The following is a 22,179-nucleotide window of genomic DNA, read 5'->3' as shown; positions in this document are numbered from 1 at the left end:
GAAGAGTGGTAGTCTTTAGGAAGTGTTATATCACGATTCAAGTTCAAAAGGTAGTTCTGGTGATATCTATAGTGTCATAAATATTTGAGCAGAATCTTTCATTAACACCAACTATTTTTGAAATAATACATTCTGTAGACATTTTTGACCTGCAGTATAAAAGTCATAAATGGTGAAGAGCTGAAATCTCATTACTGATCAATCTATGAATACTTCTGTATGGTGATACAAGTGAACAAAATTGTGGACTAGCAATGTGTAAGGAACATGCTATTTCTTCAGAAACTAGTCAGGGGAAAAGACACTTCGTTATTACTTGCAGGTCTTTTTTACAATTTTCTGTGCAAATAGAGGTAACATGCTTCCTTATCAGTAATTGTCAAAATGTAAATAATCAGTACACACAGTTTTTGCTTTCATTCCCAGTTTGATTCTTGGGCTGAGGGGATTGTCCGTTGTAGAGATTGAGGAATATCCTAAGGGTTACTGTGAAATAGTGCTTGTACAGCAATAACCTAATCTGCTGGAATAATCTTAGAAGAGAGCATTCCTGCTGGAGAAGGTTTTTTTTTCATTGAAAACTTTAACAAACAAATCTGTAGATAACTTTAATCAAACTATTCTTACATATTATGGTATGCCTCTGGAGCAGGAGTCAAATGCAACATTTTAATTTCGAGGTAGGGGCACTGCCATGTGCCGTAAGACTCTTATGTTGCCAGAGTTTAATCAACCTGATCAGACGTGGTACGTCACATATCTGGGGCAGATAGAACTTGAATCTGGGCCTTTTGGCCCAAAGGTAGGAATGCTATCACTGTGCCACAAGAACCCATATTCTGTTGGTCGGCTAAAGGCCCATGTTGTGTAGTGATGGTAGATACTTGTAATCATCCTATTCAGATGTGCTTATGGACACGCCTTTGAAACAGGTAAGCACTCAGGTAGGGATGCAACCACTATGTCACAAGAGCCTAATAGGATTCTGTAGATTGTAGTTTTTATTTTGAGAGGCTTGGAAATGCTTTGATTAGATTCCCCATGAAAGACTGTAAATGTAATACAGTGCTACAAAAGGCCAGGGCAAGAGTGAGAAAATAAAAATAGTTTGTTTTAAAATAGAATTGGAAAATGAATACTTGTGGAATCAAATTGGGTGAAATGGAGAATCCCAAAGATGGTTTTAGTTTTGAGGAAAGACTAGAGAAACTTTTCCCTTACGATTTGTTAAATCATGATCTGATAGAGCTGGTTTGCTCAGTTAAATTGGCCTATTTCTGTTGGTCAAAGAGTTAGTAACTTAAAGGGCATATAATTAATCTCTTTGAAGGTTTCAGGAGTTGCAGTGCTCTGCCAGAAATAGTGGTGAAAGTAGGATTCTTGGAAGCATTGAAAATAGTCGATGAATATTTTAACTGTGTACCAGTCAGAGGAGTGAAGAATGGGATTAAACGCATTGCAGTACAGCAGGTACATTAAATAGATTTCTTTTTATAGACAATAGGTGCAGGAGTAGGCCATTCGGCCCTTCGAGCCAGGACCACCATTCATTATGATCATGGCTGATCATCCACAATCAGTATCCTGTTCCTGCCTTATCCCCATAACCCTTGATTCCACTATCTTTAAGAGCTCTATCTATCTCTTTCTTGAAAGCATCCAGAGAGTTGGCCTCCACTGCCTTCTGTGGCAGAGCATTCCATATGTCCACCACTCTCTGGATGAAGAAGTTTCTCCTCAACTCTGTTCTAAATGGCCTACCTCTTATTTTTAAACTGTGTCCTCTGGTTCTGGACTCCCCCATGAACGGAAATATACTTCCTGCTTCCAGATTGTCCAATCCCTTAATAATCTTATACGTATCAATCAGATCCCCTCTCATCCTCCTAAACTCAAGTGTATGCAAGCCCAGTCGCTCCAATATTTCAACATATGATAGTCCTGCCATTCTGGGAATTGACCTCGTGAACCCTCGCTGCACTGCCTCAATAGCCTGAATGTCCTTCCTCAAATTGGGAGACCAGAACTGCAACAATACTCCAGGTGCGTTCTCACCAGGCCCCTGTACAGCTGCAGGAGGACCTTTTTGCTCCTGTACTCAATTCCTCTTGTTATGAAGGCCAGCATGCTATTAGCTTTCTTCACTGCCTGCTGTACCTGCATGCTTGCTTTCATTGACTGATGTACAAGAACACCCAGATCTCGTTGAACTTCCCCTTTACCTAATTGACTCCATTCAGATAGTAATCTGCCTTCCTGTTCTTGCCACCAAAGTGGATAACCACACATTTACCCACGTTAAACTGCATCTGTCATGCATCCGTCCACTCACCTAGCCTGTCCAAGTCACCCTGTATTCTCATAACATCTTCCTCACATTTCACCCAACCACCATGCTGTGAACATTTGTAGAGCTCAATTATATCGAACATTTATGGAGAGGAGAGAGACCAAATGGTCTGTTCCATTCAGTTATGGTACAGCCTCCTTCTGCAATCCACCCACCCCTGTTAATAGAACTTCTTGGGAGAAATTTTTGAAAAATTCAGCCAGTTTAGGAACATACTTCTGGGAAATCCATTGCTGCAGAAGGCCTTTTTGTGTCCTTGACTTTTCCTTATGCTTCTAGAACCCAGTAAATTGATTATATTGTGTCACACTACAGAATGTGTTTGTACACCTGATGCATGGTGAAAGTATAAAGCTGTACTGCTCAAGGCATTTGCTTCACACTGTCATACTGAATGACTTTGGAGCAAAGTCTGTAACCTGTGTACTTATGTTAAGTGATCCTGGATTTTGGAGGGGTTAATTTATTGAGCTATTTTCTGTTTTCTCATTTCCAATTTTCTCCTTTACAGTATACGAGAGAGGTTCATGTATCCCCCACACTTGTCTCCTCAAGTGAGTTGTCAACCACCTTGCTGAGGTTTTTGGAATGTGCCTTGTCATGGCATACGGTCTTTTTATTTGCTTTTTCTTCCTTTCATCTCCTCCACTTCATGATTTAGGGCAATGTGATTGATCTCTTTATATCTGAAGACATAAATGGAATTTGCTTTGTGTGCAGTAATGGGCACAAAGCTGTATTCCTGTATTGTCATAATACACTGGGTTTGATGTATTGCAACACTGCGTGGGGATTAGATTGTTTACATGGAAAATCTGATTGACCTAGTTAGAGTTCTGCTGCTTGGAGGGAAAAGTTGTTTTCTAGGGGAGCTGTGATGAGTGGTGAAGAGCTAAACAACACCTACTCAGATTAGCATAAACAATAAAAAGCTATTGTGCTCCTGAGATGCTGCTTGGCCTGCTGTGTTCATCCAGCTCCACACTTTGTTATCTCGGATTCTCCAGCATCTGCAGTTCCTATTATCTCTAGACTAAAAGTTCCTAATGTTATGATAGGTTGCAATGAAAATTAACAGAAAACCTTTGTTTGTAACATTAAATATCATGTTCTTGAGTACAATCACATGACTATTTATAAATATTTTTACATCCACTATTGTTGACACAAAAGGACAAATCAATTAAATTTGAGATAGTGGGAACTGCAGATGCTGGAGAATCTGACATAACAAGGTGTAGAGCTGGATGAACACAGCAGGCCAAGCAGCATCAGAGGAGCAGGAAAGCTGATGTTTTGGGCCAAGACCCATCTTTCTGAAGATGTGTGTTCATCCAGCTCTACACCTTGTTATCTCAAGTGAATTTAAGTTTGGTTTGTTATTGATCTCTCTTTGGACCCATGTAGCTCAGTCTTCCAAAGGAACTCAAGATTTCCCTCACTTCCTCCATTTCTCCATCCAATCATATTGCAATCCCATGAGTAAGTCCATAACTTCTTCCAGTTTATCAAATAGCCATTCCAGCTTTTTTCACTCTTCGTCCTAACATAACCTTGATCGTCCTTGGGCCTTCTTGTGGTGCAGTGGTATTGTCCCTGTCCCTGGACCAGGAGGTCAGGTTCAAGACCCACCTGCTCCAGAGAGATGTGTAATAACATCTCTGAACAGATGATTAGAAAAATAGGTTAAATTTTTTTAAAAACCCTGATTGTCCTGCTTACCAGTTTATGCCTCTCTTCTTTTGTCCTGTTGTCATTATTTAATTATTATAGTAGTGCTCTCAAGTAACTTTTCCTCTGCCAATTATTAATTCATTCCCTTAATAAGGGTCCCTTGTAATCTCATCGGAATGCCAGAGAGTCCAGGCTCTAGACTTGTGCTGAAGTTTGATAAGTGAAGTTGATGGCCTAATAAAACAAGGTTGCTGTACAGTTGTAAGTTAGACCTTTCATGGGAAACCAAGATTGTGTATTGCAGCATTTGCAACTGAAATTTCAAACTACTGTACAGTACAACTGGAATTAGATGGATATATCCAGTTGCATTTTGCTGCTGCAGATTGTTATTATATTGTATTGTTCCTGAAAAGCATTCGAAGCTTATTCATTGTATTTCATTCAATGTACTCCCTGATGATTGAGCAGTTAAATAACGTGGATGACATAAATTGTTAACTGTTGTGTGTGGATGCTTGAAGGAAAGCAGCCGTAATGTGGATGAGAATAAAAGTAAGGAAATAGCGAATGTATGGATAAACTGGATAATACCCAGAGGAGCTTTATGTGGTGTTCTTTAATCAATGTTAATATACAAAAAAAAGGAAAAGACGAGCTGCCTCATAAACTTGTCTCTGACTTCTGATCCTGGCGGATCATAATTAAACATTTCCTGCTCTACCTTTCACCTCCCCTCCTTTCTCCATAGCCATGTAATCGCCTGAAAGTACAAGAAACCAGAGAAATGGAAGAAAAACTCTGGAAAATTTATTTCTGATCTCCCTTAGCAATCAAAACTTGTCAGGGAGATTTAACAATAAATAAACCTGAAGGACGCATACAGGTCACCTCAAATTATGCAGATTACTATGATGGGGGGGACGAATGCAATAATTCATGCCAGAAGGCAATTACATTTATGGCTTGAATTTACACCAAAAACACAAAGCATCAACTTGAAGCTGAGGACAGTCGAGAGACTACTTTCTCAAACAAATGTTCCCAGGAAAATGTAGTTGGAGAGATCAGCATCTGAAAGAACTCTGGAAATACTTAATCTCAAACAGGAAATTAAATGCTCATGGAAACAAGTTGTGAAAGGCAGGATAAACTGCATTTGAAGGATGGGGGATGAGTTGTTGGTGGGTGAGGATCATCATCGTCAAATCGTCATCGAATCCCTACTGTGCGGAAACAGGCCATTTGTCCCAACAAGTCTACACTGCCCCTCTGAAGAGCATCCCACCAAGATGCACCCCCTACCCTCTCCCTGTAATTCCTGTGGCTGATCCACTTAATTTACACACTCCTGGACACTATGGGCAATTTTAGCATGGCCAGTCCACCTAACCTGCACATCTTTGGACTGTGGGAGGAAACTGGAGCACCTGGGGGAAACCCACTCAGACGTGGGGTGAATGTGCAAATTTCATGCATGGTCACCCAAGCATGAAATCGAACCCAGAGCTACCCCGAGAATACTTGAAGCTGGCATGTGGCAGCCCAAATTTTTAATTTTTGCAAGTTATAAGAAACTAGAGACTTAGCCACACAAGGTACACATATACTGGCTACCAAAGCCAGTCAGAGACTGAGGATTCTGCAGCAAGAAACTCAATCCTGATTCCTGATAAATTCTCTGACCATACAAGGTACAAGTCAGGCATTGATGGAAAGCTGTCCACTTAGCTGAATGACTGCAGCTTCAACAAAACCCCCAAAACTTAACATCATCCTTAATGCAGCAGATCACTGAGATGACAACACCCCGCCCCTCCCACCAAAACCACAAACACCACCTCAAATGTTTGTTTCCTCCACCACGACAAACCTAAAATGTGTACCATCTACAAGGTACATTTCAGCAACTGAAAACAAAAAATGCTGGAAATCAGTAGGTCAGGTAGCATGGAGGAAGAGACAGCAAGCTAACGTTTTGAATCTGGCTGACTGTTCTTCAGAGCTAATGTGATGTGTTGGAGGGGCAGTAATTCTTCAATACGTTGTTAATGCCACCTCTGCAACTCTTACTACCCAAAAGGACAAGGGCAGAAGGTGCATAAAAGTGCAGCTGTGAATAAGTTCCCTTCCAAGTTGCCCATCGTTCTGACTTGGAAATAAATTGCTGTTTTGCATCGTTGCATGGAACCAAAAACCTGTAACTATGGGTAGGTTGGAGAAGCTGGGGGCTGTTCTCTTTTGAGAGGTGGTGATCGGAAAAGAAGTGATGCAAGTATTTTTATGTATCAACAGTTTGAATTTGCCAGCATCACGTTCCAGATCCTATCAAGGCCTTCAGAAGAGAATTGAATAATTATCTGAAGAGGATATGTTTGCAGGTGCTTCATGAGGTGTTCCTGCAGAGACCCAAATTGATACAATGGGCCAAGTAGTCAATGGCTGTGCGTAATGCCATGAATTCTTTACCTGACAGCATTAGGGTAACTTCACAGGCTGCGGCGGTTGAATAAGGTGATATTGCATCATCTTTTTCAAGTACAATTAGAGTTGAACAATAAGTGAATTAAAAATGAGTTATGTATGACATGTTTAAGAGTACGATATAAAGTTTCCTTAAAAACAAAATTACTTCAAATTTATTGTGGTGACCTTTTTTCAATTTTTTTTTCAGTCCGGTCAAGTTTAAAAACAAAACAATATTTGCATATAAAAGGCTGTGGTAATCCCTTGTTGAATCATTGTGTGTAGTTCTGGTCGCCCCATTACAGGAAGGATGTGGAAGCATTGGAAAAGGTGCAGAGAAGATTTACTAGGATGTTGCCTGGTCTGGAGCGCAGGCCCTATGGAGAAAGGCTGAGGGATTTGGGTCTGTTCTCATTGGAGAGAAGGAGGCTAAGAGGGGATTTAATAGAGACATACAAGATGATCAGAGGATTAGATAGGGTGGACAGTGAGAGTCTTTTTCCGAGGATGATGACTTCAGCTTGTAAAAGGGGGCATAGCTACAAATTGAGGGGTGATTTATTTAAGACAGATGTCAGAGGCAGGTTCTTTACTCGGAGAGTGGTAAAGGCGTGGAATGCCCTGCCTGCCAATGTAGTTAACTCAGCCACATTAGGGGCATTGGATAAGCATATGGATAATGATGGGATAGTGTAGGGGGAGGAGCTTAGATTAGTTCACAGGTCGGCGCAACATCGAGGGCTGAAGGGCCTGTTCTGCGCTGTATTGTTTTATGTTCTATGTTCTATGTTCTAATCAGTACACCAGTTTGTGAGGTGATGTTTACAAGCAAATAGAAATACCACAGATGAGTATCTTAGATTTACGCCTACATAGTTCGCTGAATTATGATTTTGATGTGTTTAAGTTAGTGCATGTTCAAATGATTGTGAATATACATGTTGTAAACTTCATGCACAATTGAGTGCAATTATTGTAAGATTGTAGAATTTATATTGGTAATCTGGATAGATAATGTGCAAATGTAGCTATTGCAAACCTATTGCAAGTTCTTTTTAGAAAGAAAGCAAGACAATAGCAGGAAGTCAAAAGAAAATTTAGCCGTGGAAAGTGCTACTGAGTTAGAATGGTGGGTATATTGTACCAAGAGTATTGAGGATTTGCTTTGCCTTATGATTTTCTCATCTAATTAGTTTGCAGTTTTAACAGGACTATCTAGGGTGACACATCAAGGAATGGCAAGGCAATTCATGGAAAAAGTACAGTCTTAATACGGTGTAGATTTTGAGGTTCTGGACCACTGGATAAGTCACAGTTTCACAATAACACTGTGGAACAGGAACATGTAAAGGTGACTGTGTCTCCTCATGGCCTTTCAGGATCCTAAATGCTTTAATCTAGTCACCCCTTACACTTCAAACTTCAATGCAAATGAGTCCAATCTGTTCAACATACCGTAAGACAGCAATTAAAGTATCAATCGAATACACTTCCTCTGAATGACTGCCAAGGCACTTTTATTTTAAAAAGGAAATAAGTTTTTTTTAAACAAAATTGTACATGGGAAGTGGACATTGCTGACTAGGGCAATGTTTATTGCCCTATCTAGTTTCATTTGAGAAGGTGACAGTGAGCTTCTGCCTTGAACCTATGCAGGCCATTTGTATAGGCTGTCTGCTACCACCTTCTCAAGAGTAACCTTTTCAATGAGCAATAAATGCTGGCTTAGCCAGCATCATCCAGATCTAATGAATCAATTAAAATAAAACACACTTCATTATTTAATGAAGTTAAAACTGCGCAAAAATAGTTGTGGTGTTATCTTATCAATGCCCTGTATAACTTGACCTAACAGCCTAACTTTTATGATCAGATCTTTCCATAATAAAGGATAACATAGAAACATATAACCATAAAATGTAGGATCGGGGTAGGCCATTGTTTGTTTTTGAACCTGTTCTGCTGTTCAATGTGATCTTGTTGGTCATCCAACTCAATACCCTATTCCCACAGTCACCCCATACCATTTTGATGCTGTGGTTTAACCAGTAGTGTCTGTCAATCTGGCTCGAAAGATAAATTTGTTACTTTTATGTACCTTTTTATAAAATCTTTAACTTTTGTGACGACTTTGGAAATAGTGGGATAAATTTCTAGTGCGCTATCACAATTTGTTTTCTACCAGCTAGCCAATCTCCTATCCGTGTTAAAATACTAGTCTCGGCACTGAGTTTCTATTTAATATTCTTTAAAGTGGCACCTTGTCAAATAGCTTCTGAAAATTCAAATATCCTGCACGTGCAGGATCCCCTCTAACCATAATCCATTTTTTTTCCTATGAAGAACTCCAATAAATTGTTAGAACATGACTTCCCTTTCTCAAAACCCTGCTGACTAATTCTGATTACCTTGAGTTTTTCTAAGTTCCAGATATAACCTCCTTGGTGATCAACTTGAACTCTTCCCCTTACAGCAGATGTCAAGTTAATTGGCTTGCCTTGTTTTCTGCATCCCTATCTTCTTGACTAGAGGAGTTACATTTGCTACTTTTCCAGCCTAATGGAGCCTTTCCAAATTTAAAACCATTTTGAAAATTAACACCAGAGCATATAATACTTCATTAGGTACTTAGTCCATCAGGGACCATGGACTTGCCTGCCTATAGCTCTGTCATTATGCTCTGTACCAATTCTCAAGTGATTGTAATTTCACCAAGTTCCCCGCTCCACCTCCTGATTTATGGCATTACTGAAATGATTTTTGAATCCTCCATAGCGAAGACAGCAGTATATTTTCATTTCACCCACTATTCCCTACTTATCTACTATTGACTCCCATTCTCAATTCAGTAGAGGCCAGCAATATTTCTTGTTCCAGGAACATTGCCAACCAGGACCTATTCGTGTGGTGACATTATACTACTTAAAACAAAAATTGGAAAGGTTTTTCTTTTAAGCTGTGTAACAATGGATGTTGATATGGAGTTAATTGTTTCCAGCTATGCTCCTAGTATAAGTGGATAGATGTTTTCAACTTTTAAGGAGTGCATTGACAACAGGTGCATAGTATCTTTGCCATTTAGTTTCTGTTGATGATGTATGATCATAAATCTTTTGGCTTCAGATTGGTATGACAGGTCGGCACAACATCGAGGGCTGAAGGGCCTGAACTGTGCTGTTATGTTCTATGGAATTGCAGCCCAGATATTTGTTTATCTGATGTTTTTCCCCCGGTTGGCTGGTTGATTAATGAATCAGAGGAGGGAGGTACTGAACCAATTATGTACAACTGCTTGATTGTGTCATACCTTTTGGGATTAATGCTTTTGACTTGGATAAAACTGGAAGCCATTTCTTTAAGGCGTTTTTGATTGAAATACATTTGTTGTACTGCCACCAAAATCGGGGGGGCCATTTGTATTAGACAGTGAGTAAATTGAGTTTTAATAAGCGTGCTGGTTTCTCATACACTGACAATTTGAGAAAAGCAGTATTCACAGCCGCTGAGGTATCTTGCTCCCCTGTCAATTTCCGGATAACACATTGAGGAACCAAAACAAAAAGCATGATGTTTCTCAGTTGTTAATATGCCTGTGATTAACAGGGTTAAGTTAAAGGTGTTTTGCATTAGACACTGAAATCTTTTGCACCCAATTGCATGTTTTCTGCAGCATAGAGAAGCTGTTTGGTCCAACTGGTCTGTGCTGATTTTTATACTCCACTTAAGATTCTTTCCTTTCTTGTGTATCTAACTTTGTCAACAATCCTTCTGGTCCTTTCTTAGAATCATAGAGTCATGCATACAGAAGATGCCCTTTGACCCATCAAATCTGCAGCAACAAAATGTTACTCTAAATCTACACGAGTCCTACTTTCCAGTCGTGAATGTTGTGATTTTTCGATGCTCATTCAAAGGTTTGTGAGGTTACTGATCTCAGCTACCCTCCCAGGCAGTGCATTTCAGTTTCTTGACATCTGGGTTCAAACCTTTCCTCAGATCTCCTCTAAATCTCCTGCCTTTTAACCTTAGAATCCTGCTGTCTTGTTACTGACCCTTCAACTGAGGGAAAAACCTGCTTTCTATCCAGCTTGTTCACTGAAGGAAAGGGTATGGTAGAGGTACTAAATGAGTACTTTGCATCTGTAGTTACCAAATTAGAAAATGGTGACAACGGCCCATTTGAAAATGTGGGCATTGCGCCACCAAGCAGTATAGTGATAGATAAAGAAGAGGTGCTAAAAAGACTGGCAGGGAGCCAAAATTGCCAGCCCTCGATGGGCTTTACCATAGGTGATGAGAGAGGTAAGGGACAAAATTGCAGAGCCAGTGATAGAAATTTTCCAGACTCTTCTGAATGCAAAATTAGTTACGGGGACTGGAGGATTGATATTTTGACACCATTTTTAAGAAATGGTCAAAGGATAACCCAGGAAACTACTGACCCATCAGCTGGCCATTGATATTAGGAAAGCTGATGGAGGCCATAATACAGAATAAGATAAATACATACTTAAAATAAATTATTCAGTTCTTTAAATTAAGTTCTTCGACAAGGTGGCACAGGCAGTGGATAAGGGTGGTGCTATGGATGTCATGTTTAAACTTTCAGAAAACCTTTGATACATTTGCCATGTGGCAGGTTGATTAGCAAATTAGAAGTGTTTGAAATTGTTGTGTTCTTGGATTAGAAGTTGGCTAAAAGGTAGGAGACAGGGTAGGTATAGATGAACATTTCTCAGAATGGAAATGAATTGATTGAAAGTAGTGCTCCCCAGCAATCAGTATTGGGATCCTTGCTTTTTCTGATTTTGCATAACACAACTTGGAGACGGATGTCAAGGGAAAAATCTCTGAACATGCAAATGATGCTATGCTAGGGAGAATAGGTGGTGGATTGTGAGGATGAAGTTGAGCAACTTCAGAGGGACATTGACAAGTTGGCCAAATAGACAGACACCTGGCAGATGAATCTCAATGCTGAGGAATATGAGGTGATGCATTTTGGTAGAAGAAACATGAATAGATAATACAGGCCCGGTGCTAAAACTCAGAGGGGGGTACAGGAACAGAGGGACTTCCGGGACTGACGTGCATAATTCTTTGAAGATGATCAGACAAACTGAAACGGTTGTTAAGAAGGCTTGGAGGTTTCTTGGGTTTATAATTAGAGGTATAGAGTAAAAGCAAGGAAGTGATGCCACACCTGCACAGATCACAAGTCAGACTACATTTGGAGTATTGTGTTCAGTCTAGGCACCTTCTTGAGGGATGTTACAGCTCTGGAAATAGTGCAAAGTAGAGGCCATTCAGCCTTGATTTATTACCTATAAATTCAACATGTCTAAACTACTGCCTCGGTTCCTTTACCAAAGCATGCTGTGTCATATCATACCAACATGTTGTCCCATCCCCCTGCTGAACTTGTTCAAATTCCTCCCAACAGCACTAGCAAACCCACCCTGCGAAGTTGCTGTCCCAGTCTGGTTCACGTGCAGTCTGCCCTGATTGTGCATGTTTCATCTTCTCCAGAAACAGGCCCTGTGATCCAGGAATCGATGACACCAACACCACCACCACCATCCCTGCCCCCAACTCTTCAGGCATGCATTCATCTACCATATTTTCCTATTTCTGTACTCGGTAGCACGTGGCACTGGGAGTAATCCAGAGACTACAGCCTTTGAAGTCCTGCACTTTAGTCTATTGTTTAGCTTCTTAAATTCTTAATGCCAGACCTCATACCTCATTCCTCATTCTCCCTATGTCATTGGTAAGTATGTGCCATGGCCTCTGTCCTATCCTCCCTGTTCAGGATGCCCTACAGGCACCAAGGGATATTTCTGGTATGAGGTAACATACCATCTTGGAGTCACATCTGCAGCTGCAAAAATGCCTATCTGTTCACCTAACCAACAAGTCCCCTGTCACTATTGTCCTTCTCCTCTCCCCCCCCCCCCCCCCCCCCCCCCCCCCCCCCCCCCCCCCCGTGCAGTTGGGCTGCTTTAGGTGTGGAAAACTTGGGTCTGTTTTCACTCCCTTGAAGAATCAACATCTCATCAGTTTCAAGAAGTGGAAAACAAACTTGTGAGCGGGGGCCCAGGGAACTTCTGTACCAACTGCTGATTCTCTTTGCCTGGTGGTCACCCATTGCCTCTCTTCCTCTGGACCTTTCAGCTGCAGTGTGACCACCTCTCTAAATGAGCTCTCCGTGTAACTCCAAGTTCCCTGGGACCCCGCTGACAAATTTGTTTTCCACTTCTGGAAACTGATGAGATGCTGATTCTTCAAGGAAGTGAAAACAGACCCAAGTTTCTTCAGCGGCTTGAACTCTGAAATGTGGAGCTCAAGTTTCGACAGTTGGGAGCATTTCCTCCACGCATTCTCATCTAGGACATTGGTAGGGTCTGTGACTTCCCACATATGACAGTCATACATTCCACTCCCCTCCCCATGCCTATCATGATTCAAACTTTAGCTTGATTAGTCTTACCTGCTAACTTTTCTAATTACTTAACCTTTAAGACCCTTCCTTTACTTTAACTTTAGTTACCTTCTTTTATTCTCTGATTTTTACTTATCCCTGGTGCTTCTCTGTTAATCCCTTGATATTCTCCCAGCTCTTGGTCCTTGGTTTGCTCCTTACCACACTGACCTATGAAAGTAGTTAGGAAAACAGCAGCAGAAAAAAGAAAAATGTCCTTTCCATATTTCACCTAGTCCCACATTTATTAAACTGGCACACTTCACTCGCTGCTGGTTGCACCCCTTCTTCATGCTCACCTAGTTTTCCCTTAAATGTTTGTCTCAACTTCTTTTGGTGGTGAATCTTAAATTCTTGGGAAAGAAATTTCTCCTGAATTCCATAATGGATTTGTTGTTGCTAGCGTATGTTCGTGTCCAAAAACGCAACACTGAGGGTACTGGAAATCCAAAATAAAAACAGAAATGCTGAAAACATGGCGGCGGGTTTGGCAGCACCTGTGGAGAGAGAAACAAGTCTGTGAACTGTCACCAGAACTCTTAAAAAGTTCAGAATATTTCAGAGATAGTAGGAGCTGCAGATGCTGGAGAATCTGAGATAACAAGCTGTAGAGCTGGATGAACACAACAGGCCAAGCAGCATTGTAGGATTAAAAAGTCAGCAGAACTAAAGTTTAGAAACATAATGGTTGCATAAGTGAAAGGGGGTGGGTTGTAGAGAAAGGGTGGAGACTACAGATAAAGTGCAGGCCAAGAGACAGTAAATGATTAGAGGTTTCATGGTACAATGATTAAAAAGGAGTAGTAATACAACAAGCAAAGACACAAATGTCATGCCAAAAAATTTGCTTTTTTGCCCCTTAACCAATGTAGTTTAGATCCATGAAATCTCTTGTAATTTAGGCCCAAAATGTCAGCTTTCCTGCTCCTCTGATGCTGCTTGGCCTATTGTGTTCTTTCAGCTCAACACCTTGTTATCTGTAAAGTTCAAAATGTGATAGGTTTGAGCAAATGAAAGGTGGGAAAACCAAAAGGGAAGGTCTGTGATAGAGGGAGGGCAGGAGAGATTAAATTACAAGAGATTTCATGGATCTAAACTACACTGGATAAGGGACAAAAAAGCAAATTTTTGGCATGACATTTGTGTCTTTGCTCATTGTATTACTACTCCGTTTTACCAATTTACCATGAATCCTCTGATCATTTATCCTCTTTTGGCCTGCACTTTATCTGTAGTTCCCTTCTGTAGTTCCCACCCTTTCTCTACAACCCCACCTCCTTTCACTTATGCGACTAATATGTTTCTAAACTTTAGTTCTACTGACTTTTTCCACATATGCTGCCTGTCCTCTTGCGCACTTATTTTCTTCTTCAGTTTTAGTTTTGTACTGTTGGTCCTAGAGTTTAAGAAAACAAAGTAAGCATCTTTTCAATGTCTATCCTGTCAAACTCTTCCATAATCTTGGGAGTGCTGTGTTACAAAAAAGTGCTTTGAATATTAAGCACTATTATACTTGAAATGCTGGTTAAAGAGAGTTATGTCCTTGAAGCCTTTGGGTTCTTGAATTTCTTTTATTCCTGTGGTGATATTGCACTTTGACCATGGGTGATGAATTGTGAGGAGGACATCAATGAGCCCTGGAGCTAAAAGTTGTTTTACCAGAAAGTAAATCCCTTGATTTTCATTTTGGACAATAATGTACTATTAGCATTTTGTTTTGTCGGCCTGAGGAGTGGAATGTTTTTGTTCTAGTGTGAAAGGAAGGGAATGTTGGCGAAAGAAATGTTCATGCCTTGTCCAAAACAACTGTGGCACCTTTTAAGTTTTATGTTGACTTGAAAGACTAGGTACACGTTATGTTGCTGACATCTTGTACAATCCACAAAATGACCACTAAATTTGCCTGAGCTGTGGAACTGGGCTGACAGCTCATGGTTTTAAACTCTAGAGGTATTCCCAGCCCCACTATACTGTTTTTTTTGTTTTGACATTTACCACAAGGTATAACACATCATTACAAATATATTATGTTTGTTACAAATGTGGAATTATGTAATTACCACCAGTGCTAGATGAGATGATCATGTACAGAATATGGCAATTATGTTAAAACCATGATTTTTACAGGGTAATTGTTTCCTTCATTTCTCACATTGGCAGAGTTTGAACTTGTGTGCAGCTAGATATAGAGTATTAAAGTTTACAAGTGCTTCAGCTCAGCTTTTAAATGCAGTGGTCTCGTAAAATAAACTTCTTTGAAACAAAATGAAAGCATGATATTGCGGAAACTGGAAGTGTGAAATAAAAACACCTTGCAGGGAGTGCTTGTGCCTTGCAAAATCTGGTGAGAGAGAAATTGAGTTACCATTTCAAATCAAATTGATATGTCTGAAGAGTCAAGATATTAATTCTGTTTCTGTCTCCACAGTTGGTAGCAGACTTCCTGCATAGTTACGGTATTTTCCATTTTTGTTTTTTCTAAATTAAGCATTGTTGTAGTTCTGTGAGCAAGTATTGTAAGCAATACTATGGTGTATCACATTAGGTAAACCAATATTGTTGGCGCAGGTCTGGTGGTACTGTTGGCATTCGTTTAGGATTGTGCCATTGAGGAAGCTTGTGAATTTCTGTAAAGGAGTGAAAAAATGAATTATGTGGTTGTCATGCGCAACTTAATCCTGTATTTTGGTCATAGGAAACTGCTTAATATTTTACACTTTAGTGATGACTGGATACATTGCTTATAATCTTTGCAGAAAAGTCTTTGCCAGTAAGAATGTATCTCATTGAAACATTTGAGGCATGATGCACATTAAAGAATCACACCTAGCGATCATCTTCAAACACTCCACTGTCCTGTTTGTCGTTTCAGTTTGCAAACTGCTGTTGTGTAGAGTTGCTATTCTTCAATCTCCTGAAATGCGTACTCTACGTGCATGTAGATTGGTTTGTTGAGTAATTAATACAAATCTATTGTTAATGTGTAGCCAAAACGCAAAGCCTCATGGCTGAGATCAAAAAGTTAGCATAATGCATTCCTGCTGTTGCTCAGCTATAGAACAATTGCTCGCTTTCATCCGTTAAGTTGATGAAGTACCTTTTCCAATTATGATCTATTGAAAATGGATACTGTCGTTCTCAACAACTGACAGTTTATCCACTTTTCTGCCTGCATTATGCTTAAATCAATTTAAGATTTTTTTTCCCTGTTACCATTCCTTTAACTTTATTTACCTTGTATTCAGTCCCTTGAAATCATTCTGTAATGTCAGCCTTCCAGAACTTAGAGAATTTTAGAAAGGTTACAGCCCAACAGAAGGTAATTCAAACCATTTTACAATTTTATGCCCGGCTGTGACATCATATAAAGAGAATCGAAAGCAAAAGAAAATTTATTCACAGATGTCAGAAACACACTGCAAGGAAGTCTTGGATTGGATGTTCCAAGCAATTTGTTTTTAATGTCAATAACTTTTGTCTATACCATTGGGCCATTTTCAGTCACATTGGCAAATTTGAGTAAGTGTTTCGCCATTTGCATTTGTACGGCATGGCGGAGGGAGTGAAGAGGTGGAGATGGCGTCAGTCAGATTGGAAAGTATTGATTTTTTTTCTTACGCTGTCTTAAGACAACAGCTAACTTTTGTGCCCTGTATAAATAAATTAATTTTGGATTGAGTTATCAAATTTTAGATCTCTTCCATCATTGTAGATTCTCGTAAAATTCTTAGCCATTGTGCTATGTATGTAAGTATCTGAGGAAAAGAAGCTACATCCCCTGTTGTGAAAGTTATTGAGGAACGTATGCATGTATAAAGATGAAGTTGGATGACAATGACTATAGAGGCACTATATCTGCCAGCTGGAGTATTGAATTAATGTGTATGTTTGTGTTTTGTGCAGGTAAAGCCAAAGGGGAAAAAGAAAAACTCCCAGAGTCACAAATCAACAAAGGTAAATTTTTAAAAAAAATCTGTAGAGTGGGCTGTGTGTCTGCGCGCGCACACTTTTGGTATGACCTGGAGCAGTACTAAGTTTACCAGTAATGAGGCTATTACAATAACTTAGCATCACAAAAGTTGCTTGAATTTCATTGTAAATGTCTGCTATAATTGGAGGAAAACATTGAGGTTTCATCGGGGTATTAATGTTTGATAATACTGAAATTTTTCATCTGTTAGTTTCTTGATCACCTTGTCTTCTACCATGTCATGTCTTGCTTCACATTCTGCATGTACAAATCCACGGTGTTGAATGATAACTCTCGTGTCTTAATTAGAATTTAACATTATTGAATGTAAAGATATGTGACACACTAGTTTAAAAAAAACACTTGAAATATATATTCAGTGTTCATTCTACTTCTGCATATAAAAGCAAAACAGATGATTTCTGCCAAATATTCCTCAATCTAAGATTGTAATGACACATTGTAGTAATCCGATTATCGTGACAAATCTTTTCATTACATTCTGAGGGTAGGTAGTGAATTTTTTTAACTTGGCTTTTGCTTCGAAGACCATCAAGTGTGCTGAAGTACTAATTGGCATATCCAAATGTCAGCCAGAGTCTGATTTTTGCTGATAGAAGTTTAAATTCTACAGCTCTGATTTGTACTTATTTTGAATATATTCTAGAAGTAAATGTACTAGAGGTTTTATTGAGGTGATTAGAAGTCTATAATTGCTATGAGGGACATATGCATCTTCAGGTGAAGAAATAGCTTCCGTACACTTTCGGGAAAAACTATAATTTTAATAAAAAGTACTTTTCTACTCAAAGTAGAGGATTTTTTTCATTTTTCATTTATGCTTATATTCTAATTCTCTTTAACTTTGTGCTGGCAATATGCATTAGTAAGTTCAGATACAGTAGTACTGGAAAGGAGAGAAGATCTCAATATGGAGACTTATTTGCAATAATGAAACTATAATAGCATTTATATTACGTTAAATTGGAACAGGAGTAGACAAAGACCAATTGAACCTACTCCACCAGTAAGATAATGGCAAACCTTCCACATCAGCCCCATGGTCTGAACTATCCTTCTATCTCCTGATTGCCTCAGTTTCCAGAAATCAGTTCATCTCAAACTTCACTATAATTATTGATTTACCATCTACAGCTCTCTGGAGTAGAGAATCTCCAAGATTTACAACCCATTAAGTGACAAAATCCATCCTCATAGCAGCTATATCTTATTCTGAGACTATAGGGCTTAGTTCTAGACTTTCCAGCAAGAGGAGGTAGCCTGTTGACATTTATCCTGCCTGGTCAAGCCCACTAGTAATTCAGAATATTTCAATGAGACCATATCTCATTTTTCTCAGGTCTCCTGGGTTAGCCAATGCATTCCAGAAACCAATCCAGTGAATCTTCGCACCTTTTTAAGACAGTACTTAAAGTTACGTCCAGGAGTAGGGCATTTAGCCCCTTGAACCTCCTTTGCCATTTGATAAGATTTTATCTAATTCTACTTTTAAAACATAAACGTCATGCCCTTTCCTCCATCACTATCTGGGAAAGAGACTTCCACAGGCTCAGAGCCTTCCAAGATTGGGGGAGAAAAATCTTCATTTCAGTCTCAAATGGGAGACCCAATTTAAAAAAAAAAATTCCACGCCCTGGTTCTAATCTGTTTTATGATCTCATTGAAATTCTTAAGTGTCTTGACAGGGTAAATGCTAAGAGGATTGTTTCCCCTCATGCAAGAGTGCAGGACCAGAGGGCAAAATCTCATAATAAAGGGGTGCCAATTTAAGACTGAGATGTTTCAGCACCTACCCTATGAAGTCCACTCTATCTCCACAATGCTGCTAAACGTGCTGAGTTTCTCTAGATTTAACGCCAGATATGGTCTTAGCTGTGTTCTGTACAACTGAGCAAAAGAACCTTATTTTCGTATTCGGATCCCTTTCTAATATGTAACAACATTCCATTTGCCTTCCTAATTACTTGCTGTGTTTGCATTCTAAAGTTTTGTGATATTAGTAGATCTGACATTCCTCATCTCCACTTTCCTGAATTTTCTCAGTGACCTTTAATTCCCCAGTTGGTCAAGAACCTGTCTCAGCCTTAAATATACACAAGGACTCTGCCCCCACTGCTCTCTCTGGCAAGGAGTTCCAAAGACTTGCAATCCTCTGAGAAAAGAAATGCCACCTCATTCTCATTCTGAGACTATGGCCTCTGGTCCTACACTCTTGCATGAGGAGAAACAATCCTCTCAGCATTTACCCTGTCAAGCCACCTAGAATTTCAATGAGATCATCTCTCATTCTTTTAAATAATCATGAGTAGAGTCCCAACCTGTGCTTATAGGACAATCCCTCCATACCATGCATCATCCTCATGAACCTTCTCTGATCTGCCTCCAATGAAATAGTATATTTCCTTAAGGAGACTAAAACTCTTCACATACTTCAAAAGTCATCTCACCAGCACCTTGTACAGTTGCAGTAGGCTTTCTTACTTTTGTATTCCTACTCCCTTGAAATAAGACCCAGCATATCCAATGGTCTTCCTGATTACCAGTTGTTGCGAGTGATGCATAAATTTGTTCCTCTGAGACAGGTAAGAAGGGGTAAGATTAAGGAGCCTTCGATGATGGGAACAGAGGTGATTCTCGTCAAAAAGAAAAAGGCAGCGTACGTAAGGTGGAGGAAGCAAGGTCTAGCATAGCTTTAGAGGATTACAGGCTTGCTCGGAAGGAGCTCAAAAGTGGACTGAGGAGGGCCAGAAGGGGGCACGAGAAAGGCTTGGCAGGAAGGATTGGGGAGAACCCGAAGGCATTTTACTCATACGTGAGGAATAAGAGAATGATCAGGGAGAAGGTAGGGCCGATCAGGAATAGCGTAGGGAACTTGTGCGTGGAGTCTGAACAGATAGGGGAAGCCCTAAATGAGTTGATTGCTTCGGCTTTCACTAAGGAAAGGGACCTTGTTGTAAATGAGAACTTTGAGGAGCAGGGAAACAGGCTTGAACAGATTGAGACTGAGGAAGTTGATGTGCTGGAAATTTTGGCAAACATTAAGATTGATAAGTCCCCAGGGCCAGACCAGATTTATCCTAGGTTGCTCCGGGAAGTGAGAAAGGAAGTTGCTAAGCCACTGGCGAAGATCTTTGCTTCCTCACTCTCCACGGGAGTCTTGCCAGAAGATTGGAGGGAGGCAAATGTTGTTCCTCTTTTCAAGAAAGGGAATGGGGAAATCCCTGGAAATTAGAGACCAGTCAGTCTTACGTCTGTGGTCAGCAAGGTTTTGGAAATAATTCTGAGGGATAGGATTTATGACTATTTGGAAAAGCATAGCGTGATTAAAGGGAGTCAACATGGCTTTGTGAGGTGCAGGTCATGCCTCAAATCTTGTTGAGTTCTTTGAGGAGGTCATGAGACAGGCTGACGAGGTTCGAGCAGTGGATGTGGTGTACGTGGACTTCAGCAAGGCATTTGATAAGGTTCCCCACGGCAGGCTCGTTCATAAAGTCAGGAGGTATGGGATACAGGGAGATTTGGCTGTCTGGATTCAGAATTGGTTGGCTGACAGGAGTCAGAGTGTGGTTGTAGATGGTAAGTATTCTGCCTGGAGGTCAGTGCTGAGTGGTGTCCCGCAGGGCTCTGTTCTTGGGCCTCTGCTCTTTGTAGTTTTTATAAATGACTTGGATGAGGAGATTGAGGGGTGGGTTAGTATGTTTGCTGATGACACAAAGGTTGGAGGTGCCGTTGGTAGTATCGAGGGCTATTGCAGGCTTCAGCGAGACATTGACAGGATGCAGAGCTGGGCTGAGAAATGGCAGATAGAGTTCAACCTGGATAAATGCGAAGTGATGCATTTTGGAAGGTCAAACTTAAATGCTGAATATAGGATTAAAGGCAGGATTCTCGGCATTGTGGAGGAACAGCAGGATCTTGGTCTTCAAGTGCGTAGCTCCCTCAAAGTTGCCACCCAAGTGGATAAGGTTTTGAGAAAGCATATGGTGTTTTGGCTTTCATTAACAGGGGGATTGAGTTTAAGAGCGGTGAGGTTTTGCTGCAGCTCTACAAAACCCTGGTGAGACCACACTTGGAATATTGTGTCCAGTTCTGGTCGCCCTATTATAGGAAAGATGTGGAGGCTTTGGAGAGGGTGCAAAGGAGGTTTACCAGGATGCTGCCTGGACTGGAGGGCTTGTCTTAGGAGGAGAGGTTGACTGAGCTCGGACTTTTCTCACTGAAGAGAAGGAGGAAGAGAGGTGACCTGATCGAGGTGTACAAGGCATGGATAGAGTCGATAGCCAGAAACTTTCCCCCAGGGCAGGATTGAGTGCCACGGGGGGGTCATAGTTTTAAGGTGTTAGGAGGAAGCTATAGAGTTGATGTCAGAGGGAGGTTCTTCACCCAGAGAGTTGTGAGCGCATGGAATACTTTGCCAGTGGTAGTCATGGAAGCAGAGTCTTTAGTGACATTTAAGCGACTGATGGACATGCACATGGACAGCAGTGAATTGAGGGGAATGTAGGTTAGGTTATTTTATTTTTGAATTAGGATTAATCCACGGCACAACATCGTGGGCCGAAGGGCCAAAGTACTGTGCTGTACTTTTCTATGTTCTACTTGCTGCCTCAGTGTGCTAGCTCCATGTGTTTTGTGTACAAGTACCCCCCACATACCCAAGCTTTCTGCAGTTTTTCTCTATTTAAATAATATTCTGTTCTTTTGTTTTCCCTTCCAAAATGATGAACTGTACATTTTCCCATTTGCCACATTTTTGCCCACTTAACCTATCAATATCTCTCTGGAGATAGCTGAAACTGCAGCTGCTGGAGAATCTGAGATAACAAGGTGTAGAGCTGGATGAACACAGCAGGCCAAGCAGCATCAGAGGAGCAGGAAGGCTGATGTTTCGGGCCTAGGGTCTGCACCTTGTTATCTCAATATCTCTCTGGAAACTGTTTATATCTCCCTCTCAACCTGCCTTTCCATCTATTTTAGTGTTGTCTGCAAACTTGACTACAGAACATTCACTTGTTTACTCGTTAATAGATATCATAAACAGTTGTGGCCCCAACACTGATCCCTTTGGAGCTCCACTGGTCATGAGTCATCAACCTGAAAAGGAATGCCCTAACCCCTGTTGCTATATTGGAACTGCAGGTAGCTGAGAATATAAGCCAGTGTTATTTTCAACTTTCAAGTAGTTTCATTATAGTCCATCTGTTGAGGATAGAAATA

At 40.4% G+C, this 22,179-nt stretch overlaps 1 protein-coding gene across 2 annotated transcripts in view; it reads left to right on the top strand.

Moving 5' to 3' along the window:
* akap10 (A kinase (PRKA) anchor protein 10) overlaps positions 1-22,179 on the top strand; it is an 81,955-nt gene that overhangs the window by 4,170 nt on the left and 55,606 nt on the right. For both annotated transcript variants that reach the window (XM_048557235.2, XM_048557236.2), the window contains exon 2: positions 16,875-16,925. In XM_048557235.2, coding sequence (XP_048413192.1) covers positions 16,875-16,925 — 51 coding nt within the window. The remainder of the gene's footprint in view (positions 1-16,874; positions 16,926-22,179) is intronic.

The sequence above is a fragment of the Stegostoma tigrinum genome, chromosome 27, assembly GCF_030684315.1.
Source record: "Stegostoma tigrinum isolate sSteTig4 chromosome 27, sSteTig4.hap1, whole genome shotgun sequence".
Taxonomy (NCBI): Eukaryota; Metazoa; Chordata; class Chondrichthyes; order Orectolobiformes; family Stegostomatidae; genus Stegostoma; species Stegostoma tigrinum.
The sequence above is the reverse complement of the archived record's forward strand: the minus strand, read 5'-3'. Positions and strand labels throughout refer to the sequence as shown.